The sequence below is a fragment of the Saccoglossus kowalevskii genome, chromosome 18 (assembly GCF_978046115.1).
Source record: "Saccoglossus kowalevskii chromosome 18, keSacKowa6.1, whole genome shotgun sequence".
Taxonomy (NCBI): domain Eukaryota; kingdom Metazoa; phylum Hemichordata; class Enteropneusta; family Harrimaniidae; genus Saccoglossus; species Saccoglossus kowalevskii.
Genome location: NC_140658.1, coordinates 16,137,758 through 16,164,672, shown reverse-complemented (window position 1 = coordinate 16,164,672; position 26,915 = coordinate 16,137,758). Strand labels below are relative to the sequence as shown.

At 38.8% G+C, this 26,915-nt stretch overlaps 2 protein-coding genes across 4 annotated transcripts; one reads left to right on the top strand and one right to left on the bottom strand.

Annotated features, from left to right (window-relative positions):
- The first annotated feature begins 1,208 nt into the window (after positions 1-1,208).
- Positions 1,209-19,956, top strand: LOC100371308 (tubulointerstitial nephritis antigen-like). Of its 3 annotated transcripts, none has more exons than XM_002734352.4 (10): positions 1,209-1,469; positions 9,280-9,520; positions 13,774-13,840; positions 13,966-14,070; positions 14,609-14,841; positions 15,264-15,414; positions 15,794-15,950; positions 16,426-16,471; positions 16,865-17,019; positions 18,654-19,956. In XM_002734352.4, exons 2-10 carry the CDS (start codon positions 9,289-9,291, stop codon positions 18,864-18,866), a joined length of 1,359 nt encoding a protein of 452 aa, XP_002734398.2. In that variant the 5' UTR covers positions 1,209-1,469; positions 9,280-9,288; the 3' UTR covers positions 18,867-19,956. The 3 variants fall into 3 exon arrangements, with proteins under 3 accessions (XP_002734398.2, XP_085348791.1, XP_085348790.1); XM_085492665.1 differs by lacking the exon at positions 1,209-1,469 and adding an exon at positions 1,508-1,566; XM_085492664.1 differs by lacking the exon at positions 1,209-1,469 and adding an exon at positions 6,400-6,616.
- Positions 19,686-26,428, bottom strand: LOC100370406 (IQ motif and ankyrin repeat domain-containing protein 1-like). The gene is made up of 5 exons (XM_002734347.3): positions 26,125-26,428; positions 25,361-25,460; positions 23,620-23,754; positions 21,389-21,517; positions 19,686-21,083 (listed from the first exon to the last, which is right to left on the bottom strand). Exons 1-5 carry the CDS (start codon positions 26,237-26,239, stop codon positions 20,921-20,923), a joined length of 642 nt encoding a protein of 213 aa, XP_002734393.2. The 5' UTR covers positions 26,240-26,428; the 3' UTR covers positions 19,686-20,920.
- Between the last annotated feature and the right edge of the window lie 487 nt (positions 26,429-26,915).

The window sequence follows — 26,915 nt, the reverse complement described above, 5'->3', positions numbered from 1 at the left end:
GTGAGAAAAGGACTAGTCCCTCATAAACAATGGGTATAGCTTTACAAACATTACACCAGAGTGTTGTGTCTTGTTGGAAATGTGATCTCAATTGCACAATATAACAACATTCGTGACCCCGATCAATTTTCAGACCCATGCTGAGTTGAATCATTTTAGATTAAAACGAAGTTAATTTACAATTACGTTGTAACGTTGGAGTCCAATCATGTAATATACCCACATCGCCGCCGTCCTCGCTGTAATAAAGCCACTAAGTTAACCCTCTATATTTTCCCCTGATATAACACCAGTTTATTGGCGAATAAACGTTCGACTTATAGAACGCTTGAACTTGAAATGTGCAGTCGCTTTGTACATAAATGAGTAAATCTGATCCGGTGACGGCGCGCGTCAGTTCCGAACATCAAACGAGCCCGCAACGTTGCTGATGTAACCAAACAACAAATCACTTTACTACAGCTTGAACAATGATGAACGTACGCTGTACGGAAAATGACGAAGCATTGAAATGTAAATCCGACTTCTTTGACTTCATATGACCTCACATGACAGCGAGAACAGTACGTATTCTAATCTGGGCCCTTAGCTCAACGTTTCCCATAATCCCACTGGCCTGCAGTGATACTTATGGCGTGGTATTTTTTTCTTCGGTAGTTTTGACGAGCTGATCATAGTTTGATAACAAATATTTGTAATTCCTGAAATAAATCAGATGAATAATAAGAAATAAAAAATATATATCTAAAATTTCTGCCATTTCTCCGTATTTACACGTTGGTTTTGATAAAACACGATGGCGTAAAATGCATAACCGTCCTTACTTTCTATTTATTTTAAAGTGAAAAAACAACATATGTTGAAACCCGATTTGTGGAAAAACAAATTACTTTGTTTTTAGTTTCGACGAATAGAGCATCAAACATTAATGACTTCGATTTAGGAACGGACCATATACGTTCGCTTCGTTCCGTATACATTATTTTTGTTCTGCCACAATACGCTCATGTTCGGTGTTACTTTCTTATCTTCGCGGGGCGAGATGAACTCGAAGAATTGTTGTGTTAAAAGATCGTGTTAAGCAACTATATGAATTGTATTTTTTTAATTATCATTGCCTTATCTTCCCAGCACCGACCCCATAATGAATATTAGGTTGATCGGACCCTTGTTTAGTGCGTCATAATTTAGGTGTAGCGCCGCCGTGACCAATTCACTCATACCCATTCAACCTCTCCACCGTGTAGCTTTATCACTGGGGCACACAGCCAACGAGCTGAGACAATTGCATATAAAAAACGCAGTTATAGGCAGGGCTCATTAATTCGTTGATACCGGTGGTTAGAAACGCGATACTCGTTTATTGGTAACTTCCTTTCGACGTACGGTAGACTGCGTGACAAGTAAAGCGGCGAAACACGCGTACTAATATTAGAACAAAGTGTTTCCGAAGTTATTTCTTCGCATCGGTAAGTAATCTCGTTCCAACGTTCTTGCTCGATTTGATGACTGGTTGGTTTGCAGTCAGGATAATGATCGCGTAGCTGCCGATTTAAAGTAAACCACGTAAGTTTCCCTGGTTATACATGTGTAACAAAACAAGACCAACAGTACCAATCACCTTTGGCAGACCTATTTGTCCACCATTTCCTGTCCATTTCAAACTACGTATTGTTCCTATATGCGTACGCGAAGCACTTGTGAATTCATTGCATGGCGTGAGGGTGAGGTATTCTTGATAAACAACATTGAAGACATCGTCAGGGCGCTTTAAATTGCTACACGTACAGACAAATTAAATATGTATATTCGAAATTTTGATTGAACTGTCATCATCAGTAATTAGGATACACATAGTAGTTGTTTGATGCTTGTTTAAGGGATTTTCTAATGGTTTTTCGGCAGTGTTTCATTCTGCTTGCTAAAATTCGGCCTCCGCGTTGAAGTCCCCGAGTAGCGAATATCCGTCTTCAATTGCCCACTTATATTGGCTCTTCATCGTCAACAAATTCATCTACTTTACGCCACCCATCTAAACAATTCACAATGTACCTTCACCGACAACGTTCAGCGAACGTATTTTGTTCAAACTAAACAGTAGTGTACAATTTAATTCAATGATTAAATTTTCTCGTAGAATACCGCTTCAGGGGGCGCTTGACTCGGCACGTTCGTTGTCCGCATTCAAGAGTGGTATGCTCATTCCATAACCCCCTTTTGACTATTGTTAGTTGGCGATACTTGTGGCTTTATTAAGCTAAGACGGCAGAACAAGGGATAGTCTCCGGTAGCTTGTTTGTTTTCGAGTCTGCCAGCAGCGAAGGTGAATCGATTCCTGCTGGGTGTCAGCGCACCCATTCTGAGATGAAAACGACATCCCGCGTTCTTTCAAATTAATTACACTGCCTATCGTTATTTAAATGGTTTGTGTGAACTCGAAGATGTCGTGAACGTATCAAACGCGCTTGGATTGGGGCAAAGAATTTTATTTAAAGTATTTTGCGTCGAGTGCGCGTTTGAACACATCACATCCGGACACAGAACATCCAGTCTGTGACATGTTTGTCTTATTTTATTCGTTGAAGTAAAGACTATGTTTGAAGTCAAGAGGCTGGTTATGTCTCGTTGAAGAGGCTATTTATAGCATTTCCGTTTTGATGCGAGGTTGTTGTAGAGCAGGGACACGCAGAGGAGTGATTTCTTGTATTAAAGCAGGTCTTCAAGCTCCCATTTAATAATAAACTCATTTTCCTGCTAATATGAAATAAATTGCGCGAGCTAGCTGATTATGCTATGGGATAGATTTTGACGTCATCTTCAGTTAAGACGTCACATAAAACACGTGAGCACCGACAAAATGCTTCACTTTCAACGTCTGCGTGTCAGGAATATTTTGTTTTCAAAATGACGACGAAGTGAGGAGATGTGTTTGATGTGTTACTGTAGTGGATATTTCTCACTGATGCCTCTACCGAAAAAAAATAGGACGTGAATTCGAGTGGGACGTCCTCTAGTGGCAAAGCGTTCTATGACGTAACAGCGTCGATATCGTTTCGATTTGTAGTCGTCTGTCAATGGAGACTGTCCTATTGGGATATTCTAATATATCCTAAATTACAAGAGACTATACAGCCAATCAAAATTTTCGATTTGAACGACATGGCTTTTATTGTGACGTCACAGAATCACTCCACCACAAGAGGGCTCGACTTGTAATCCTCGCGCGAAAAAGTAAGGTTTATTAATCCAGACGCGCAGCATTTTGGTGCCACATCTCCAATAACCTCACCCCCGTCAGGTGGCATTGCCAGGATTGATTGACAATCACCTTGACTACAAATTAAAGTCAAGAGACCCACATCAAAAGTACAACTGCTACAGTACCGCGGTCCGAATTGCTCTCACGTTTGTTACATTTCGTTAAATGTTAATATGCCAAATTGAGACAAATAACGATACAGTCGTATTATTACATAAATGATTAGGGGTTTTCATCAGAATTTTTGCTGAAAATCAAACTTAAAAGCAAAAGGTTTTCCGAGGTCTGTACCTTTTGCAATCCGGGCAGAGTTTCTAGTATGATTGTGACTACGTACTGCGGCACGTAGATACCACATTTATAAGAGGGACTGCATACCTACGGTATTTGTTTCACAGACGCACCTAGATGTCGACATTTTAGTACAATGCACAGTACATACCGAAGCGTATGCCATCTTAAACAGTTTATTTATTTTGTTTTTTTACGAGTCAGTTAAATGTTACTGTTTTCTTTTCTAATCTAAAAAAATATCAAACGGAAGTGATTGACTGTTTTCACGTTAACATTTGTTACATGGTGTGGCTGTGCCATGCATATCATTCCGATACTTCCGGTGTGAAATATACATACTTGTCATGGAAGTGAGTAGCACGTATACCGGCGATTGACACCAATACGAGTGAGTGAAATGGGCACCTACCGGCGGTAAGTGAATCTCACATAACCGCGGAAATAAAAGTTGATTTCTTACGAACATATTCTTCAAACCGATGAAAAAACATAAGCAGCGTTACACTTATAATCCCCGGAGCCTGAGGCTGTGTCGTTTTATTGCAACTGTTTGGCGTCACCGCGCGCTTATTATTATATCGGACATAAAAATCAGATTAAAGTACAGTTACCTTTTCAAGCACATTCCGATTTAAGCAGCTGAATTAGAGTAAATGCTAAGTTATTTAAGATTGTGTGCGATTGGCTGCTCAACACGAACACCTGGCAGTCAGGCCAATTAGAGAGCGGCTTATTTGTTGACAGTTTTGTTTTTTTCGACGTATCTGGAGAATTATGACACTCGGCATTCTCGTAGCATCGGAATGTCCATATGACGTCACTGTCTCGATGTGTGTAGGTATGGGTTCACCGATTTGCCAGACTGTGATCTTTCGCAAAGGTCACCAAGGTGCATAAATTAATGACGACCTTTATTTGACACACCTTCGTACGTCATGATGGTTGCTATTATTCGACGTGTACTCCAAATGAAAGTTTGTACATGCTTGAAAATATTACACAAACTCATTAAGAATATATTTTTAGGCTTCTGTTCAATTTATTTGTTAAATCGATTCATACTATTCAACCCAAAACGTGCTTTGTTGATTCGAATATTACAATAAACTAAAACAAATGATATGACTGGCACATTTTAACCGATGCGCGCGATAACGAGGAACGCGTGACTTAAAGCGGGAGGGTCGTCTCCTGCGCACCGTGACGCGCAGGAAGTCCCAAGTCCCAAGCAATGATAACAACACACGCTAAAAACACAAAGGCTCATGGGTAAACGCATGCACTGGCGACGACTCCCCGCTTTAATTTATTACCCATTCATGTGTTTTAAGATTATTAGTGAAACGTCTTGCATAAATAGAACAATGAGGCTATATTTGCGATCTGATGCAAAACGAATAACCTACTCGCGCCACTATGTTACAAGTCATATGACAGTGCGGTATGGGATTTGAAATTCCTACAATTAATTTTCACTGAATTCAATAGTGATCGTCACGCACCAAAGCTAAATATTTTATTTAAAGCGAGAGAGTCGTCACCTGCGCACGCGCGGGAATTGAGTCCCAAGCGACGATCACAACACACGCTCAAAACGCAAAGGCTCATGGGTAGGCGCTTGTTTGTAAACAATGGCACGCTATGGTAATCTGTCCCGCATTAACAATTTATGTATTTATTTATCTTTTTTTACAAAAAAATACTGCGTTTTATTGCTGTTAGTTCGCAGTCCATATTCACGGAGAATAAGACCACGCATCATGGTTGACGTCCACGTCTTTTGCGTCCAGGCTTCTCATCCTCCAATCATTTGATATACCATTCTTCGCAAGCGTGACTTTTATTGGCCGGGGGAATGAAATAGAATAGAGAGTATATGCCTGCTGTAGTCTCTATTCAACACTAGCACTAGGTGTCTCTAAGTCGTATGTCACCAAATGGCTAGGCTTGTGGCGGTATTAGATCGGTGTCTTCGGAGATGTTATAGCACGATTGACAGTATTAAATCCACCTTTTCAAGGATAAACTTAACGATGCGCAATCTTACATGAATAGGCACTTTACAGAAATGAATTCGCAGTATGACAAGTATACGGGTTTTACTACAAAGAATCGTTAAATTTATAAGTTTCTAGCAATTTCTGCTGTCAGCGTATTGAAAGTGTTGGCACAGTAATTAGTGCAGCCATTCATTCTACACACTAATTAGTGGAGACCGTTATACGCGAAACAATTACATCCACTGTTTAATAGTGAAAGTCAAACGTGATTAGTGGATCAATTCGACAAAACAAAGAATTGGTAAATTGTTTTTTTGTTTTTTTTATTGGAGGGGTAAACAGACAAAGTGGAACGATTCTCGGGTGGTGACATAATGAAAATCTATTTACATGCCGGGCGTAAAGAATGAGACTGGACAATCTTACATGATATAGTTCATTTCTTGTCACGTGACAAGACATAACGTAGTTCTGGTTGATCGTCGATCCAGGGTTCCGCTGTTAACGGGTGTGATTATGTCACATAGGCAAGAAATAAACATATTTTTGCTTATCGCTGCATGTCGAAATCTGTCAGACGAAATTATGTAATTACTTACTGCCATAATGGCGAAAGCCGGGGCGATGGCGGGTTTGAATTTCAACTACGAAATGTTCGTATTCCTATAGCCGGTACTAATCCCTCAATCGACGAACTTTTCAACGCTAATAAATCAGCACGCATACATCTAAATGTATAGCCATGATGTAATATCAGGTACTCGAGGATACAACAACATAAAAATATTTTTCTTGGACGAGGACATTGATCATACTGTTAGTGTACCTTCCGCTGGAGGGCTATTTGTGTAGTAACGAGACGCCTAGTTAGGGGAGTGAGTCCGAGTGGCTTTACGTGTCAGTGAAAAAACAAAACAGCGCTGAGTCTGTTGTAGAGTGAATAGAAACGACCACAGTAACAAGTACGTATGCGAAGCCGTGATAGTTTAGCTTGGAGAAACTACGGCACAGACAAGAGGGAAAGTGAGTTTTATTCTCGAGTCAACAGGTATTCGGATCACAGGTAATCATATATTGGTTTATAGTTATGTCATCTGTGTGTTGAAAGAACAAAGTTATTCGCATTCTGAGCACGTACATTGGGCGACACCGTGAGCACAGTGCTGCTCCGTACGTACCATTTCTTGCAACTTGAAAGTTTGCAAAATTCCACAGGCTATTCTGATTCTCAAACGTCATTGTAAATAGTGACCGTAATCAGTCAGTATATTATCTAACTTAAACGACGCATAATGTAATGTAATACAATGTAATGTAATGTGATGTGATATAATATGGTGTGATATTACATAATGTCATTCTATCGTGGTGTAATGTAACGTAATATAATGTAATTAACTGCAGTATATTGCGATGTGACGCAGCTTTGTGCAATATAAAGTGATTTTTTGTAACGTAACGTATTATGAGGCACTGTGGTATAATGTAATGCACTAGAACGTGGTGTAACGTATTATAACAGTGTAACGTTACGGTAGTGTATTATGACACGAAACGTACTCCATATTTACACATTGACTATTTTCATTATCCTACAACATTGCAAAGACACATAACTGGTATAGTGTTTCACTTATAGTGACATCATTCAAACTAATATACTATTTTCCGTTCACTGCGCCAACAAGTGGGATTCGACAAATGCGAAATTATTCTGGGGATATTTCCACGATTAATAATGTGCCATACATATTAATGATGGTCACTTTCGATGAAATAAGCGTATTTCAAAGCAATATTCCCCTCTCAAATATCGGTATTTCGGCATTGAGTATGAGAAAAAAAAATTCAAGTTCAGAGTTAAATTTTGCGACAGGCGCTCGGTCCGCACCTTTCACTCATTACGCGAGATCTCGCGATGAACATATTGGGAATTGTCACCAGAATACTCTTATTCAGTGACATTCCATGAAGTATCGATTGAAGCTTGCCACTAGGTCAATGACCTTTCAACATCGGGCAAATATATGTTTCGGATGGACGACATCACGTTTCGTTGTATCCTTATATGACAATCTCAATTGAAAATATATGCTAAAAAGATGAGGTCACTTGTTTTTTAAAATAATGTTTTGTGGACGGGGTTGGTGTGGGCAAACATTTGGATGCATGGTCCAATTAACCCAACATGTTCTGGGACACGATATCACTACTGAAGTTAAATTCAAAAACATTCAAGTGAGCAATTTCAGTTCACGTCATGTGGGCTTCATCAAAGAGCGCGACTTTCACGACCAGCGCCCACTTGTTATTTAATGTTCAAAACACTTGCGATAAAATCACTCCCGTACTTCCCGTGTTAATTTGTTTTTAAGACTTTTCATTATTCGTTTTCGTGCAATACGACCCATGTGTTTATTGTTATGTTTTCGTACTGTTGCGAGCTCTTTAATGACAGGGAGTCTTGTTTAACGGACATAAACTTTACGGGCCATGGCCGTGCAGTTACTACACCAACAAAGATCCCGGTGGAAACTCGTTTTTTTTCGGCTAATCTGTAGTGTACCGGGACAACAACGTAAATGTTTTTATTTAGTTATTTCTTGCCGTTGTTATAACGGTGTAATATTTTATGTCGTCAACGTTCAGTGGTTATCACTGCTTGTTCAAACTTACCGATAGCTATTTATACGAGTACAATCATATGAGATAGCGACTTCGTCTTATTAGGAAATGCACCTTCGTATATAGGCCGGTGCATAATGACGTCATTTCCGTCACACTAAAATTAGAACTTGTATCAAGGCGCGGTACTTTCTGAAATAGGTGGCATACTTTTATTTTCAAACTATTTCATTGCACGAGATACCAAAATGGCGATTTTTTTAGCGAAAAACCAACTTGTTTTGAAATGACAAATGATACATTCAATTCAAAGTGAGTTGCCACCTGGTTCTATTTCTTGCGAGTAACATTGTGATTGTGTCTGTCTCATTTTCGAACCTTCGTCGACTGATAACAATTTTGGAAATTTTCGGTAGTAAAATCATTTTTGGTAGAAGGTTTTATTGTGTAAAATGTCCCTGCTTTTTGAAGTATATTGGAAGTTAAATTAGTAATTATATGAGATCTAAACTTGCCCTTTGTAGTTTGTAGATTGTCGTCTATGGGGTATTTGTCGTTAGAGTTGAAAACAACTGCGTCCATCATGTTACAAAATATAGATTTGTACTATTAGTAAATTACTAAATAGTAAATTAGTAAATAAATAATTATAAAATAGCTTCTTTTAACATATATTTGCCAATCGTTTTCCCAAGTAACTCCAAAATAGCTAGACAATTTGGGGAATAAATCCTTAGTAGAATCTACCTAGAATCTGCAAATGATTTTTAGAAACCAGGAGGTCACCATCTTTAAAAAAAACTAAGCCACGCGCTGCATTAGTTGTAATTCGGGCATTGAGCGTGGAGAAGTAAACTAATGTGTGTGATAACATCAACGAATCCAATATTTCCCGATCGATCTCACCAACTGTGGCCGTAGAAGATGGAGCGCGCAGGTCTTCTTTCAGACTAGCACAGTCGGACCATTTTTGTTTTATCTAATATTACATGCTTTTGACAACACACAAAAGTCTCGACCGTTCGACAGTCTAGCTTTTGACGTTAAATACCAACCCTCGTCCCAACCGTAAAACTAATGTGTATGTTTTTTTTTATCTAGTGGTACACTATGATGTCTGGTTCATGTCTGGTTATCGGTATATTGTTCCTATTGGTAGCAACGTGTTTGTCTCAGTATTGCAGTGAGCGTAGTACAGAATGCTGTCCGGGTAGGGATGACGAATGTAGCATAGAATACCGAGGCACTAAGTGTTACTGCGATACGTTCTGCAACCATACAGCAATTGACTGCTGCCCAGATTTCTGGAATCTTTGTCTAGGCGTGGAACCTCCGAGCTTCGGTAAGTGAGTGACCCCGTCATATAAAGACGTGATTAAAGATTATTGTTATTGTTTTATACTCTTTTAAAAAAAAAAAAATTAGGATACATTTGCTAACAGGTTTCCCGGCATTCGTAGGTATTTCACGTCATTACATGTGTCACGTGATTGAATATGTTTATTATTGTTTTACACTTTTCAATTAAAAAGTCAAAATTCGAATACATTTACTGACATGTTTCCCGGCATTCATTGATATTTCACGACATTACATGTGTCACGTGATTGAATATGTTTGTTATTGTTTTACACGTTTCAATTAAAAAGTCAAAATTCGAATACATTTACTGACATGTTTACCGGCATTCGTTGATATTTCACGTCATTACATGTGTCACGTGATTGGATGTCAAAATAAATCAGCCAACACATATAGCACTGGGCAAAAAAAAAATAATAAATAAAAATAGGATTTCCTTCACATCTTAAATGGGCTATGATCTCAGTATGTTCATTGCTGCCTAGGTTTTACAAATTACTAATTTTAGCGTTAATTATGTATATACTCGATCGCGGATCTGTCGTGTGAATTTGGGGGTTGACAGTAGATCCTTCCGTTTGTATTTTGAGTTGGACGTGGATCGCTCCGTATATATCGGGAATGGACGCTGATTCTTCCTTCTGTATTCGGGAGTGGACGCGAATCCTTCCGTCTGCATTCGAGGTTGTCATAGCATTGCTTTCTGTTAACGCCCAGGGGTTATCAGTGTGGCGATCGAACGGTCATGGGAGAGCTAGCACGTGACAATATCGTACAATATGGCTGTCATAGACTTCCCAAATGATGATGGAAAGCGTTTATAGAGAACTTTAGGGACGGACCAACCACATGGTATATATTCAGTCGCCTTTTAACATTTCTCGCCCTCTGAAGTAGGCGTTCTTTTCAGTGTGATCACTTGATGATTTCGAAAACTAGGTCAGGTTTCTGAAGGTCATTTAGGCCTTCCCACGTCCTACGCCAGCCCCTGCCAGAAACCATCAGAAGCTGACAGATATAACCAAAAAATTGTAATACGCAAAATTATTCCCATAAATAACAACACTCAACCACTCGGCGTACTGAGTATGACTATCGTTTGCCGGTAGTCAACTTCTAGAAAAGAAGGGTAAACAAATAACATAAGTAGCGTTCACGCACAGATAGCACGGCGTCAGTGGTCAGATACCTTAGCTCGTGCTAAGGAAACGTGAACGCTTACCACGGGCTAAGAAACCCTAAATATGGAATTAAACCTGACCCGTTTTAAGACCCGGTTCAGATCCTTAGCACGGGGTAACGAAGTGTGCTTGAACGCTTAGCTCATTGTATTCAATATTCGTTTGGAAAATTTACAATTATATTCATTTCGGTATGCCATTTCCGACATGGTAATCAATCTAGAGATATTGTTCTCAAGAAAAATGAACTGACGATGAGTCTTACTACTGGTAACCTTAGAACTAACATATATACCTTCCTAGTTACTTTACTGAGTAATGATAGTTAAAATGATCGAAGATATTTGTATATTCTTGACAAGTTTGTGCGTTTGTTTGTGCGTTAGCCCATGCTAACCATTGTTTCCCGCTGTGCGTGAACGCCATTTGATCCATCCGATATGCAATCAGAGGGATTAGCTTAAATCATGATCTTAGCCCGCACTTCGTGTAGTGTTTACCAATCACTGGTGATGGTGGTGTAGTCATTGTCGTTGTTGTCACGATTATTAATCTACAAATCCTAATCCATGATGCGTTGTAACCATTACAATGATCGATTAACGTCGGAAAAGTGCATTTTATACACTTTTCCTAAAAATCGCGCCCTCTGGCGACGAATTGCTTCTATGACGTGATGGGTGAAAAGAAGGTCGTTAAAACCGTCGATATCGTATCGTTTTGATATGTAGATATTTTTAAGAATTGTTTTTATATTCCTAATTACGAATGACTTACACCAACAAAACACAATTGTGAATCTGAACGACAGTGCTTACGTCATTTTACGTAGAGGGCGCGGTCTATTATGCCAGTATTATGAAATAAGACAAGATTCACAATAGTATATGTGATCTTCGTTTTCACTCGAAGTTTGTACATGAAATGGGTCGAAGTTACAAAAGTGAATATCCGAAATTATCGTCTGGCACAATCATATCTTTAAAAAAATAACCATAGTTTGGCAAACACGAAGAATGAAATATCGTATATTTCTCAAGAACAATATCGTCCATATTTTTTAAAACTAACTTTGAATTTTTGGGACTTGAGACATGGGCCCTAGCTACAGGTGGTTCTGTACCACAAGGAACGATGTCTTCTTTTATCGGTATTATTAATGGTGATATACGAGACGAACTGCGGGGCAAGGTAAGGTCAGCAATTAGGGATGTTTTTTTCTCGTAGCACGATCACGAAGATCGATCAGATGTTTGATCTTACCGCCCGTGTCGTCAATAACGGGTCTAATTATTTAGACTGCAGTCGAAGTTAGCATCTGTTGAAGTTTCTCTGGTCAAGTACGAGAATTTATCTCACAATCCCAAGTTGGTTACAAGTAGAAATCGCGTGACTTGATGACAAAGAAACTTAGAGAGGAAGAGATTAGGGGGGCATTAAAGGGGGAGGGCACATGTAATCAACTTCGAATGCAATTGTTATGTCACCAGTCACATACCTTGCACCGATTTCACATTTCGAGGATCAGCCAGTTCAGGCGTCAGCAACATTAATCATGTGGTCGAGGGGCTGTTAATGAATACGCACACACAAGTGTGTGACATAAGTGCCAAGTCGTAAAACGGCGTGCTTTGATAACAATATTGCCAATAGGTCGGTCGTAAAAACACACACACAAAAAAAAAACGGCGTACTTTGGCGAGAATATTGCCAATTTTAAGTAGTTTCGATGGATGTGTATGTGACAATTTGCCTCTTGAAACTACTGGTGATAAGCGAACAAATGACATTGAATGGGGATATTTACTATATAAGCTATGGTCCTCTGCTGTTGCGGCGCTAGTTACGTCCGATTTCTGCATTTGTACATACCACACAACAAAGACGTAGACACCAAATCGCAATGTGAATAGCTGCCGTTGTTTATGCGACAATGCCGACATCAAACCACGCCAGTGATGACCTGGATAAGTGTCAGGTGCGACTGAGTAGGTCGCACACAAACGAAGGTGGCATAAATACGCAGTCTATGCTAATACAAAGACGACTTTCATGGGATATGTCGTTATTTTGATTGCAAAGTTGCACTGGAATTCATACCTCAAACTACACCCTATCCAATGCACTCTACCCATGTCAGTCCGCCAGTGACTTCAATAATTCCGTTAAAGGAACCCTGACAGTGAGCGTTAAAGTCATAATGATAATCATAATATGCGCTGCCGTTATCTGTACTCAAAGAACCCACTAAATTACATGAATGTTTCATTAGAAGATGAACATGACCACAGCTCATGATCGAGCAAACAGAACAAGATAGAATTTCGTATACAGCTAACTAAGTATTTTTCACGCGTTGTTATAGATCGCGTATCGTTACGAACAGACTGTAATTTATTACTGTGACGTCATCGACTCCGAAGCCTGCGTTTTTAGATGTTTTAACCCATAAAATCAGACCCATTTCAGACTCATCTAACACAGTAAATTTTTGTTTTAAAGCGATCGTCTCCATCAGTAACTTTGCAGCCGAGTACTGCTTGGTGATTTCTCAAAAGATGATTGCCGGCGACGTATACGTCATTCCAACCAATCGCGCCCTCTCGTGCGGCTTCTAGGAAAGGCGTGTTAGATTTCTCCATTGTGAACATATCACCACCAGTGTGTTTCAGAACCTCCCAATTTGCTGATTGATTGTACATCACAGAAGTATATAATTTCAATATCACCGAACGCAAATGAAACCGAACACGCGAACCTTGAGATACATCATAAATACGATTCCGGCGTTGGTTTTAGTTATTATGAAAACAAACAAACAGGGAATTTGAAAACAGCATCGTCAAATTGAATGAGTGACCATGTGATATCGGATTGATAAAACTGGCGGTCATTTTCATGTGTCATCTTCCAATTAATGGTAGTATGCAATCAATGAGTCCGGTGTGGTAGTAGTCCCCGGCCTCACACGGGTCACTTCGTTGATGACTTTGTTACCTTATCCAGAGGGCGTCATTCTACAATAGTTAACCTTGACTATTATTGATTTCAGATGAATGTTATCACAATGGAGTTGGTTACCGAGCTGGTGCTGCGATTTACATAAACTGCAACAAATGGTAAATTTATTTATTTAGTCAATTTAATCACTTGTTCCTGTATTTAGTTAGTATAATAATTATTTCCTTAATCATTTTTTATTATTTTTATTCATCAAATGTTGTTTTATTGATTCTAATTACAGTACATGTCAGAGAGGTGTAAACGGAGATTCAGCATTCAATTGTGAAAATAAAGCGTGCACGGTTCGACCGTCTCTCATTCAAGCAATCAACCATGGGGGTTTTGGGTAAGAGCGCCCTCTATTATTAAAGCTTTATTTTTAATTTTATTTTTATTAAACTGCAGTCAGCAGGCAACAAAAAAATCATTTTCACAAAAATTACATATAGAATACAATTACAATTTAACCTGAAAAAGATTTAAAGTAGGGGAGTCGTCACCTGCGCATGCTTCAGATGGTCATAGCGTGTCACTGTTTACAAACAAGCGTCTACCCATGAGTTTTTGCGTTTTTAGCGTGTGTTGTTATCGTCGCTTGGGACTCAATTCCCGCGCGTGCGCAGGTGACTACCCTCCCGCTTTAAATACAACACTAAGAAAGCATAGATATCACTATGGAGAATATGTAGCTAAACAACTCTAAAAAACTTTAAAACGACCTAAAAAATATCAATTATTACCGCTGTTGAACGATTCTTTAAAAAAAGACAGAGCACGTGGAATGAAAGGTGAAATTCTTACATTGAGACGACATTTCATTTTGTGAAAAAAAGCAAATGTTGTCTTGTAGAAGGAGACATGAATATTTTTATTTTATACCGTAGATGGCGGGCTGCGAATTATACGACCTTCTGGGGAATGAAATTGACGGACGCGGTGAAACACAAGTTAGGTACATTGAAAGTCGAGAGAGATGTTCACACGATGACGGAGATCGACATAAAGATGAAAAAGAAAATTCCTAAAAGTTTTGATGCCAGGGATAAATGGGGTAGCATGATAACTGGTATCCTGGACCAAGGCAATTGTGCAAGTTCCTGGGCTTTTTCTACAGTCGGTTAGTTTTTGTTTTTAGTTTTTTTATGGCTTTTATTTATCTCACACAGCATCTCAACATTTGTTGTTATTTCTACGAATGCAATATCCCTATCCGTGTTTCTAATAAGCGCGCCCGGACGACAGGCTGCTGCTTACATTGACATTAGTGTTTCCAAGCGTTGGTATTCGACTTAAAAAATAGAGGCAAAATTGTATTGATTTTTTGTTTTGTTTCAAAAGTGTTATATTATTGATTTGGAACTCGGTCGCTGTTTACAAACAAGCGTCTACCCACGTGTCTTTGCGTTTTAGTAAGCGTTGTTAACATATACTAGTACCTCGTATTTCCCTACTATAACAGCCGACCTATGCATGAAGAAAAAACTGAACGAACGAATAAAAGAATGAATGAATAACCGTACGATATTTCGTTTTATACAGGGGTGGCTTCTGATCGTCTCGCTATTCAATCCAGCGGTGAAACTGGGATGACGCTGTCACCGCAACATTTACTGTCATGCAACACTAGAGGGCAGCGTGGTTGCAGTGGAGGACACATAGATAGGGCCTGGTGGTTTATGAGAAAACGAGGGTAAGTTTTATTATTATTATTCTGCTGTTTACACGGTCAGATCAAACTGATCAGATTAACCCGACGCCAAAGTTTAAGTATGTCTGATTTTTTAAAAAATCTGGTCGTATTTTGTGGTTTACACGAATCGATTTATCTGAGCGCATTAATCTGATAAGATAAATGGCGTAACCCGGTTATTTTCACACATGCGCAGTTTTAGACTCGCAGCTTAGACTCGTTGCTTGTACCATGGTTCTTTGCGCAACATCCACATGTATGTGACGTTAGGCGACAAGGGCGTAGTCTAGCCATGTATAAAACAAGTACAATTGTTCTATATTTCATAATGATGCGTTTCACGAAAGAGCGTCTTTGTATTCTATGTTTTCATACACAGAGTGGTTTCGAATGACTGTTACCCGTACACCAGTGGTGACCAGGATAAGAAGGGTGTGTGTATGATGCCCGGAAAACTGCCATCCGACTGTCCGACAGGAAGGGAACGTAATAACGAATTGCATCACAGTACACCGCCTTATAGGATTGCAGCCAACGTAAGTAACGATAATGTATACATGTACGTTTCTGTGGCATGTGATATGTCACGTGGTCAGAGTACGTCATCAAACCCACCATGTTGTTCATTAACGTCTTTCACATACGTGCATGTCACGCCATGACTTGACTGGTAAATTCTTAATCTTTAAAAGTCGCTCACCACCCCGCTAAAAACTACTCCGATCGAGCCTTCACAATGAAAGGTTGACGTAGAATCTTACAAACATGTTAGCGAAATTCACGAAAAACTTGGAACCCAAGACGATTTAATAAAGACACTTGCAATGAATACTACATTTTGCTATGCATTGATAGTATGGCTGCATACAGAGAGGCTATTGTTAGTCAGGGACACCAGACTACTGCCTCGCTTGCAATGCTATATCCGCTAACGTCCGAAATCGGATCAATATCTTTGTTAAATATCCCATGATGTTGCAGACCCATGACGCTGTGTCCTTCTGATTTCAGGAGAGAGAGATTCAAGTGGAAATCATGGAGAACGGCCCCGTGCAAGGTGAGTTAACGAGTATTTACGTTGCGACTGTAAATGTGCAACTGTCAACCAATCTCTAGTAAAGAAACAACATATAACAGTCCCATGATTGACGCCCTCTACAGACCAAGCGCTTCTATGACGTAGATGGTAGTGAGGGCGCCGTCCACATCATCGTTATTGTTTTGATCTGTGCTAGCCCGTCAATAATTCAACAATACGAACGTCTGTATATTATGTTTTTGAAAAAAAGCTTATCATCAAATCCTAATGTCTATCCTGATTGGGAAATGCTGAAAACGTGTTATCACGTGACAAATCATCTATATTTGATTACTAGTACTCTGGACTTTATCGCATCAAGACTATTGGCGACTATGTCAATTACAATGTTGTTTCATTGTTACATTTAAGCATCATTCGAAGTGAAGGAAGACTTCTTTATGTACGGTAGTGGCGTCTACCGACATACCCCTATTGCGAGTAACGATGCTGAGCAGTACCATGCCAGTGAATGGCATTCTGTGAAGTTACTGGGATGGGGAGTTGAAAACGGCATCAAATATTGGGTAAGAATCAGACAATTGTTTGGAACTGTTACAAAATGCTTTATATTTTGTTGTGAATAGAAATCAGTATTACCACGCAAACTTACGCTAACACTGGCTTCTCCTTCCATGCCTGCTAAATAATATTGTCGGAAACACCTTTGTCTTATTTGTCCTCAAAAATACTACTCCTAGCAGAGACATCCGCTAAACATCATACTTCCCGCAGTCACCCTAACATGATACGACCCCGCAAAAGACATTTTCCGATGATTAAAGCGTGGTAGTCGACGCGCAGAGCGTGTACGAATTTCATGTAAAAAAAACAAACAATGCATTCTACACGTGTTGTGTACGTCGCTATGAGTTCCATACTTATTAGGTGATTTTCCGTTCAACTGCGAGATCTCGCGAGATGCATGAAAGACGCGCGTCGAACGTCTGCCGCAAAAATCGAACGATTTGATTTTGAACTCGAATTTCTTTATTTCGTATCTCACATCGACCGGCCGATCTTCGACAGAGAGGAATATTGCTTTCGAATACCCCGACTTATTCGAAATTGTCTATCATTAAATGTGTACAGCACATTATTAAGCATGGAAATGCCCCTCAAAATATTTTCGCGTTTGTCGAATCCCACGCGATGTTTGACGCCACTACGACGCTCATTATCCTTCCCAGAGTTCCTTGCGGTTAGATCACCGAAAGTATCTCTGCCACCACATACCACCATTTTGTGGTGAAAATCCACAAGACTTTTACTACGCGTATCATTTGCGTATTTTTGTTATTAGAGGGATCTTGTGTTGATTTTTTCCTACTGATAAACAAGTTTTAAAATATTTCATTGATAGCTGATAATGATTTTTTTGTAAACGCACTTAAAACGGTGAAATACGTGTAGTTATAAATTAAAAAAAAAAAAAAAATTCTATTGCGTAATAACCGTTACCAAGGTGTTACTCGGTTCATAAAACTTCTTCAACTGTCGACTGCCAGGCGAAGAATTACAAGCTAACTTAAGAACTTCGTAGTATTGACGACTAAATCTTCCTACTGCCACACCGTTTGTGTTACAGAAAGAAAAAAAGAAGCTTCTAACTTTGAAAACAGCCAAAATCTGCAAACAACGCGTACACATTTGTCGGGTTCGAAATTCGAACACTTTCATGACAATGTTTTGGTGAAAGAAGTACCACTGTGACGCATCGACCAATCAACGACGAGCATAAGATCGCGTGGTGGCAGAGATATATTCGTGGAATAGAACTCTGCCTGGGAGATTGTACGACGCCATGACCTTTGTTTGTTCTGTTTTTACGTTCCATTTCACACATAACGCGTGATTCTCGCAGTGAGCGAAAAATGGTCTAATGACAGCGCGGTCTGGTCGGATTCTCAGTGCGTGGTAGGGATCAGCACCTGTATTCTTTTTGGCGTATGCACGCATGAAACGTGTTACACGATTCAAACAGAGACCATTCAATACATATTCGTATTGTAGTCACATAATGTAAAAACAACCATACTGTAATCGTCTCTGTTCTGGTATTCTTTAATCTGGATTTGTTCATGTTATGCCTTCCAGCAGTATACGTACACACACATATCACCACATTTAAAGTTTTTCTTTTTTTTCTTTTCCCCCTCAGCTAGGTGCAAATTCATGGGGAACTAAGTGGGGAGAAGATGGCTACTTCAAGATCCTTCGCGGCGAAAATGAATGCAACATAGAATCGTACGTTGTAGCAGTCTGGGGCAAAGTGGACACGAGTAACAAGCCCAACCACAGGGTGACTAAACGAACAGCGAACACGAGAAAAAGGCGTTCTGAACTCAATCTATTTCAATGGCTGTTTTCCTAATTCAGTTAGAGGGCGCTTAACTGCGTCAGGTAAACCGTCGACTACTTTTCAACAGTAAACGCATTCTAATTATTTTGTTTGGTCACAATACTCCTCAATAAGCGTTGGCAATCTTGTTTAGTTTTGGAGTTACCGAAAAAAATACCCTGGTTAGTGTGTCCGTAACATCAAGCTCAATTATAACAATAAATTGTGGAGACATTTATAGTAAACACATTTCACAGAATTATTGTTATTCTTCATGTATATACATATTTTTTTCAATTGGGATTCCTGTAATTTTTACTTGAAAACGAACACCCCCCCATTATTATATTTTAGGGATTATTTTATGGGTGCTGATGCATTCAATATAATAACACCTAACGTTAACTTAAAGTTTCAGATATGATCACAATAGCACTTATTTTTCAACAATTTGTTACTAGATTAGACTATTTGGTGATATTATGAGTATTTGAGACTAGTCCCAATTACGTGGGAGCCATTTTTATTTTGACGCTACAAGGCTATTTCCTATTTCGGGGGGAAATCAAAGTTTCCATCGTATACACATTTTTTAAATCGCGCCCTCTAGCGACAGCGATGCTGTGACGTCAAATGTTAATGGCTACTGCAGATCAAAAAGATGCCGACGCTTTGATTGGCCTTTGCGTCATTCATTTACGTCCTACAAGATCTTCGTCGATAGAAGGCGCGATTTATTTGAATGGTTTAATTGTAGTCATCGACTGAACTTGATGAACAACTACATCAAAACATGTCATGTTTTTCAGATTCGATTATAACCTTATCCACGACTTTTAATTAAGACAACTATTTCTCAATGTATACATTTTACTTTTGTCTGTTTTCATATTTCTTTTTACATTTTTAAATAATATAAAATTCAATTTACATCCGATTCTTTGCATCATCGTCACCAACAAAAACAAAAGCAGCAACAACAAACGCATAATATAATTGCATCGAAGAATTACTACTTCAATGCCGGCAATGTCCATATCGGAACACAGTATATATGTAAACACTTTGCATTCAATCGCTATCTAAATCACATACTTTGTAAAAATAAAATTGTTCAAATACATATTATGTGTGGTAGTGTCGTGAATTGCTAAGCAACAAAGTGGTTCCCTACACAACACAGCCAACCACAACATTAAGCTGTGTGGCGAGATCGTTTTCTCTTAGTTGCTCAGTACTGAAAGAACATTGGCGAAAGCATGGCCACGTTCAATCTACTAATCCGCAGTAATTAAAAGTCAAAAACAAACTGCCAGGCACAGCTAGCGCATTGCGAACAGTCTAGAAGCTGAGTATTTCCCGAGGTCTCGGATACCTCGACAATAACTCTAGATGGCGCGGTTTCAGTACACGAGGCAAAACATGAAGCAACGCAACAAGCAACACATGAGATGCATCGCTTATATAATATAATTGTGTCGCCAAGATGATCTTTATGTTAATTAATTAATTAATTTTATGTTAAAATTAGCCAACTAAGAATGTCTTGAAAAAACTTGATATACACATACACGTAGATTAGTCAACGCAGAATTCGATACATCGAAAAAACAAACAAAAGCTCCTCTCTGATTGGGCTTGTCTGATAGGTGTTCGGATCGGGTAGCCAATCAGAGACAATCTTGTAAAAAGCTTTGTATTGACTCAACACGTTTAAAAGGAAATGGCGAGAAATTGAAAAAGCATAACTCGTTTTTCGGACTGTGTCCAAAATTAGGTGCTCCCGTCAAGTAAACAAATGAACACTGCAAATTTAAAACGTAATCATTGCTTATCGCGTATGCAAATTTATAATCGGTTTGGAGGCCGACTTCATGACAAAGGCAATTTATGAGGCAAGGCGCCGGGTGACGCGTGCCATACAGTCACGTCGCCAAGGTGGATCAGCAAAACCATCGACAACACACCAGGAAAGGAAACTAGTTCATTCATTGCCACCAAGCTGCAGTCTGCGTTGCTCGGTGCGTTGACTTAAGAATTTAATGGTATACAACATTCCAGTTTTAAACAGCGCCTGTAGAGGGAGTTCAATTTTCCAAAATTGTTACGGTGTAGAACTTGTTTAGTAGTTCTTCTCCGGGTGAGGACATCTGCGTGACCAGCACAAAAACAAAATCATTCATATACAGGTCATTGAATTTATATTGACCATATTCCCCGCCATCGGACTCTTTCACGATTGTCAAATATCTGAAAAATAACAAATTTGCACACAATTATAATAATGGCATTTGAGAATGTTATATTCGTACAATATCATAGCATCTGGATTGTTTAATCAAGACTTAGACGCGACTTACTTAATTGGTACCGTACACTATATATATATCGACGTGTGGAAAGTAACACAGTCGTCAGACCGCGCCGCGTTCAACATTGGCCCTTGTGACGTATACAACACGTGTGAATTCGAACGTGCACTCTATTCGAAAAACTGATCAGATAAGAACATTTTTATTACAAAATTAGAATTTTTTGACAAGAAAATGACTTACTTTTCATCTTTCAATAGATCTTTTGACAGGAGGCAATCAAGAAGTCCTTTCTGAATCTCATCCATTTGTGTCTTTATATTACCGTACATATCCGATTCAATCATGTCGATCGTAAATGTTTTTCCGTGTCTGAAACGTCAACATTAACAAGTCAAGCAACGACGCACTATGCACAGATAAGATTGCGTATTTTGAATAACACTTGTAAAACTCGATAGTTGAACTCAATTTCAGTTTTGCAACGTAGCGTATTCTCAACCACATGACAGCTTTTTGTCGTTGGAAGGATGGTTTAGTGAAAATAAAATTCAGCGAATAAACTTTTTTTTATTATATTTCTTATATATACAAAACACCCAAAAAGCATTTTCAATGTAAATTAATTCCAGCTAAAATATGTAAGTATAATGTTTTCTATGGTAATCTTCGTGTTAGCTTTAAATTATATAGGACTATAACGTTCAAATTTATGTCACATGTTATATAAGTGTGGAATAATATGCATGCTGTACGCGTTGGCTTTTCCTGTTCGGCTGGTTTGAAAAACAATACTGTGTCGGGAAGGTCACTTGTAAGTTACACAAGGTTAGGGGTGGACAATTAAAAAGTATGGGGGGGGGGACGATGACGAAGAAGCTGTGCATTTTTTTTTATTAACTTACTTTCGTGCTATTTTTTCATTCCAGGATGATTTTTTCCTGCTTTGTGAAATATTTGGCGTGCAGATTTTTTTTTCTGTTATTGATCTCTGCCCGATTAATGCAATTTTTTTTACATTCGCCCCTAAATGTTTTAATGTTCAACCCCTTACGTACATTAGGCAAGTTATGTACGCCATTGTAGGTCTTCATTATGTGGTGTTTGATTGTGAATGTATCAATCGACGCGGCAAATTCATAAAATACAACTTGAATTGGTCACTCACTCACTCACTCACTCACTCACGCACTCACGCACTCACGCACTCACGCACGCACTCACTCACGCACTCACTCTCTCACTCACTCACTCACTCACTCACTCACTCACTCACTCACTCACTCACTCAATCAATCAATCAATCATGGATGAAGGAAAGCAAAAAATATTGAATTACGTAACATAGAAAAATTAAACAAAATAAGAATTAAGAACGACATTGTTGATTTGCATTGTTAATATAAGTTAGTGATTAAAGAAGGAATTTGTTTTAAATGCATATATAAACAAGTATGTACAGTGTCAAAGCTTTTTTCAATCATTACTGCGTTTATTCCATATCTTGATACCTTCATTTTAAAGCAGTGACGTTCTGCTTCCATAAACGTGAATACTGTATGTATTTCATAAGATTGAACATGTCCATTATTTGTAAAGAAACTGATAAATTTGCTTGGCAGGGAATTGTTCTCAATTTTGAACATAAATTGAGCCAAATGTATTTTTTATAAATATCCTCCAATTTCAACTAGTTACGTTTGTTAAACAGTGGTTTAGTATGAGTTCTACCATCATCTACTCGACAGATATCTCGAATATGACATTTTTGAAACACCTCTACTTTGTGATGGAATATGGATTACCCAGAGCTATGGTACAATATTTGAGATGCGGCATATAATGACATTTTTAGTACGTTTGATGGCAAGGTATATTTCAGTCTTGATACATTTAAACGGCGGTGGCCGTCGCGCAGCGCGTGTTCGAATTTCATTTGAACAAACAATGTATTTTACACGCGTTGTATACGTTGCTATGAGTCCCATATCGAACAGGACGCGGCGAGACGATCACCGCCCTCTAATGTATTTTGTCTGTATTGATTGATAATTTGTTGCTTGTGAGCCAATCACAAACCTTTTTCAGCTCGTCATTTATCACATTTAGATTATTGTATTGCGGTGTTGATATTAATATTAGAGTGGCTACAGTGGTGTCATCTGCAGAAATGCCGAATGTCATCTTATGTTAATGAGGAAAAATAGTGGCCCCAGAACCGAGCCTTGTTTGATTTCCATCATGAGTGGATTCCCCATTATCAAATAGAACACACTTTAATGAATACCAGCAGAAAGATATTTCAGTATTTGCCACCATGGCAAAAGCAGACGTCTTTGCTTGCACCCCATTTACGGTGAATCTCGCTTTGAGAAGTACACCAGCGTTATGCTGCCTCACGGATATTGGCGCACACTATGGATACGCACTCACGCAGCACCAGTGCGGGCGCCCTTCTTGTATTGTGAACTCACCTTATTGAACCAATCAAAGCCTTCCTTATTGTTTCTGGCTGCATGTCATCGGGGCTAAGAGCCTGCAGGTAATTGGTGTCTTGATAACGTAAGAACGTGCCTGCACGCCCGGAAGGATCGATAACCAATGGCCATCTAGAATTTGAAAATAACGAAAGATATGATATTGTGAGTATAGGTACCACCTCGGAATGCTGGAAAGTTGCGAAGTGACCGTGACGTAGTCCCAAACAAGTCCCTAAGGCCTAAAAAAGTTTCTGGTCAGCGTGTGGGTCGATCTTTTACTTATTTAGCCATGCACAGCGCCCCTTGTTGATGAATTGTTGAAACCTACAAATTGTGTGTTTGTCAAATATTTTAGGGGAAAAAAAGAAATAAAAAAGAAAAGAGAAACAAATCGCCTCACTGACCATTTTTTTGGAAAACATTATTTTTTTGCAAGACATAATTTTTCGCCATGTTACCTGGTTACTTATACACTGTACGTTTCAATTTAATTTGAAGTACTAGGCAACATAGTTTCTCCATCAACAAATTATGCTAGTAATTCTCACCATCTGCCGATACTTCATCATTACGACTCCACTACTTAAAAATAACTCATGAAATACACTGAAACTGTAAAATTTGCAGTGGAAAATCACAGTCATTAACACCATGGCCATAGAAAGAAAATTTGAATTATTATACACGCAAAGAAACCAATATATCAATGGTATTCGGCATCATTTTCCTCCTCGTTTATTACCCGTTCTAAGATGAGTTAATTCTCGGTAACTCGAATACAGCGCGTGTGTTCGAGTTGATACCTGATAAAACCCAGTAGAACGTCAATCAGTTCTTCAATTGCGTTGTGCAAATGTATACTATGTCGACCTTTTCCCGTGGTGCAATGCATGGAACAAAGTTTAAATGTCCCAGAGACGCGTGCATTTATATTCGAGGAACTGAGAATTGACCATGTGTGATTTGCTTTCATTAATAAGCAAATACAAACCATGTCGTTGTATTTTGTCAGAGTATGTTTAGAGTATAGAGGAGAATTACTACGGCCGGCTAGAATTATTAACCCGGATGTAAACTATGACTCGGGACACGAAGAGCGCAATAAATATCGCCTACCATGTCAGCCGATATTTGCTTAAATATTAATTTACATACCTCATACATGATTAAAATACAAGTCACTTTCATAAAGTTGTATTGTGTGCACAGCTTAATTTAAATGCCCTTTCAATTTTGGGTAAGTTACGCGATTTACACTGATCGAAAACTGAAGTAATGCACCGTGACGGGTTATTTAAGTAATTATTTGTCTTCACTGCACTGCTGTTTGAATTCTGCTTTGATTGGGCGCTAAATACGGCCGCAGAGGGTAACATTAGTCGTCATATACATTCAAATGGGAGTCACGCAAATATTATTATAAATATAATTATCATTAATATAAATACCAAAAATCGTCTGATTCATATATCTTGCTAATATCGCATTTATGTATTTACCATTACAGAAAGCAAACAACTTGAGCACAATTTTGCCGATAGTGCAACTTTAACGCTAGCTTAATTCGGCGTAACATAAACAGGTGCAGTCTACGTACTCATACTAAATAAAAACCTTAGTCGGCAATTATGTTATGTCATAAACTATGTACACGTATGATGCATTGCATATTGACGTCACAATATGTAAATATTTCACAGTGACGTCACTATATACTTAGTACTACACAACATACCTGCCTGTGTTCTTGATAGTACCGTCTCCGTCTTTCAGTATATTAACCAATTGTTTTAATGGAATAGTAACACCAACTTTAATGGGTTCTCTTTTCGGTGCTTCAAATGAAACATACGAATGACTGACAGTTGACATATACAGACTTATCTAGCATGCAATTTATGACGATCGATTTATACGTCAAGTTGCCATTCTGATGATCTAGTACTTTGGAATCAATATAATAAGTTATGTTTTAACGCGACTTAAGTTATGTGGCTGCCATTAAAACAAGCTGTATGATCAGAAATCTTTGACGGAACGTAACTTCACAGCCATGTTATGCCGTTGTTCTCAAAATCCAGATACAAGTCATATGGTTACCAAACTACTTTTCGTACAAGACACAGGCCAAAAGTGACCTTCGCAGGAATATATATAAAAAAAATATCTCGTTATTGTAGTTGTAAAATTGGTCACTTGTGTTTGTATAGAATTAACAGTATCTGATTAATACTATTTTTTTTTATGGAATAATGCTTCGACACAGGTTTCCATGGTTATATTTAACTTTTCCATGATTTTTTTTTTAAATTAAAAAAAATAGAATATGATGTTATCAATAGTTATGTGGACAGCATGTCGAGCTGCAATCCCTCGTACGTTCTTGTCTCGACATTGCGTCCATGCGAATGCCGACCTCAAAGTGAACCTACGCGAACATTCCCATCCAACACACAGCGACACGCACACATTCATATCCACTACTGCCTTCTAGCTTACCTGTAACTTTAGCAGCAGTAGATCCGGATGGCTTCTTTGCAGGTGATTTTCCCGTCTTCTTAACCGCTGGTTTACTGCTGGCTTTGGCGGCAGGTGTTGTCTTTTTCGGCGGCATATTGCAACTGGTAAGATGGTGGTGGTATCAATGACGAAGGGAGGGAGGGGGTGATTTAAAAACTTACTACAGATCCAAGGTGTAATATCAGTCAATGACGTAATTTACTCAGTCGTGTGATGTTCAATGAGAGTGGTACGATAGATAAGGCTAGGCCTTCCCATACACACGAAGCTTCACAAAATCAGCTGTGTCACAGTACGATACATACAATGAGCGTCTCACGTGACGTATCCGTTGCCATTGCGATTTGGCACAGCGCCCGCATTGTTGACCGCGGCGAAATACTAGGTCATGCACAAAGACTTTGAATAAGATAGGTCTCTATGGTCATGCACTGTTTTTCTCTTCTGTAGATCTGGTTCGAAAACTTACGTACTGCCATCTTCTTTATAATACACGGACCCCTATCAACTGGAGAGAGCGTCATTTTTCGCTGGGCTTCGACATCAATAATTTAATATCTAACCAGAAGTACTGAGTTAAAAAGTCGCAACCCGTAGTTGTTACACGGCCCCTCTATCATCACGTTCGAATAATAATAATAATAATAATATTAATTATAATTATAATAATTATAATAATAATTTTTAATGCTAATGTTTATCTTCGAACCAATTAACACAACACAACACGTCATTTTTGTTCGCCGTGACGATTGGGTTGGATTATAAAC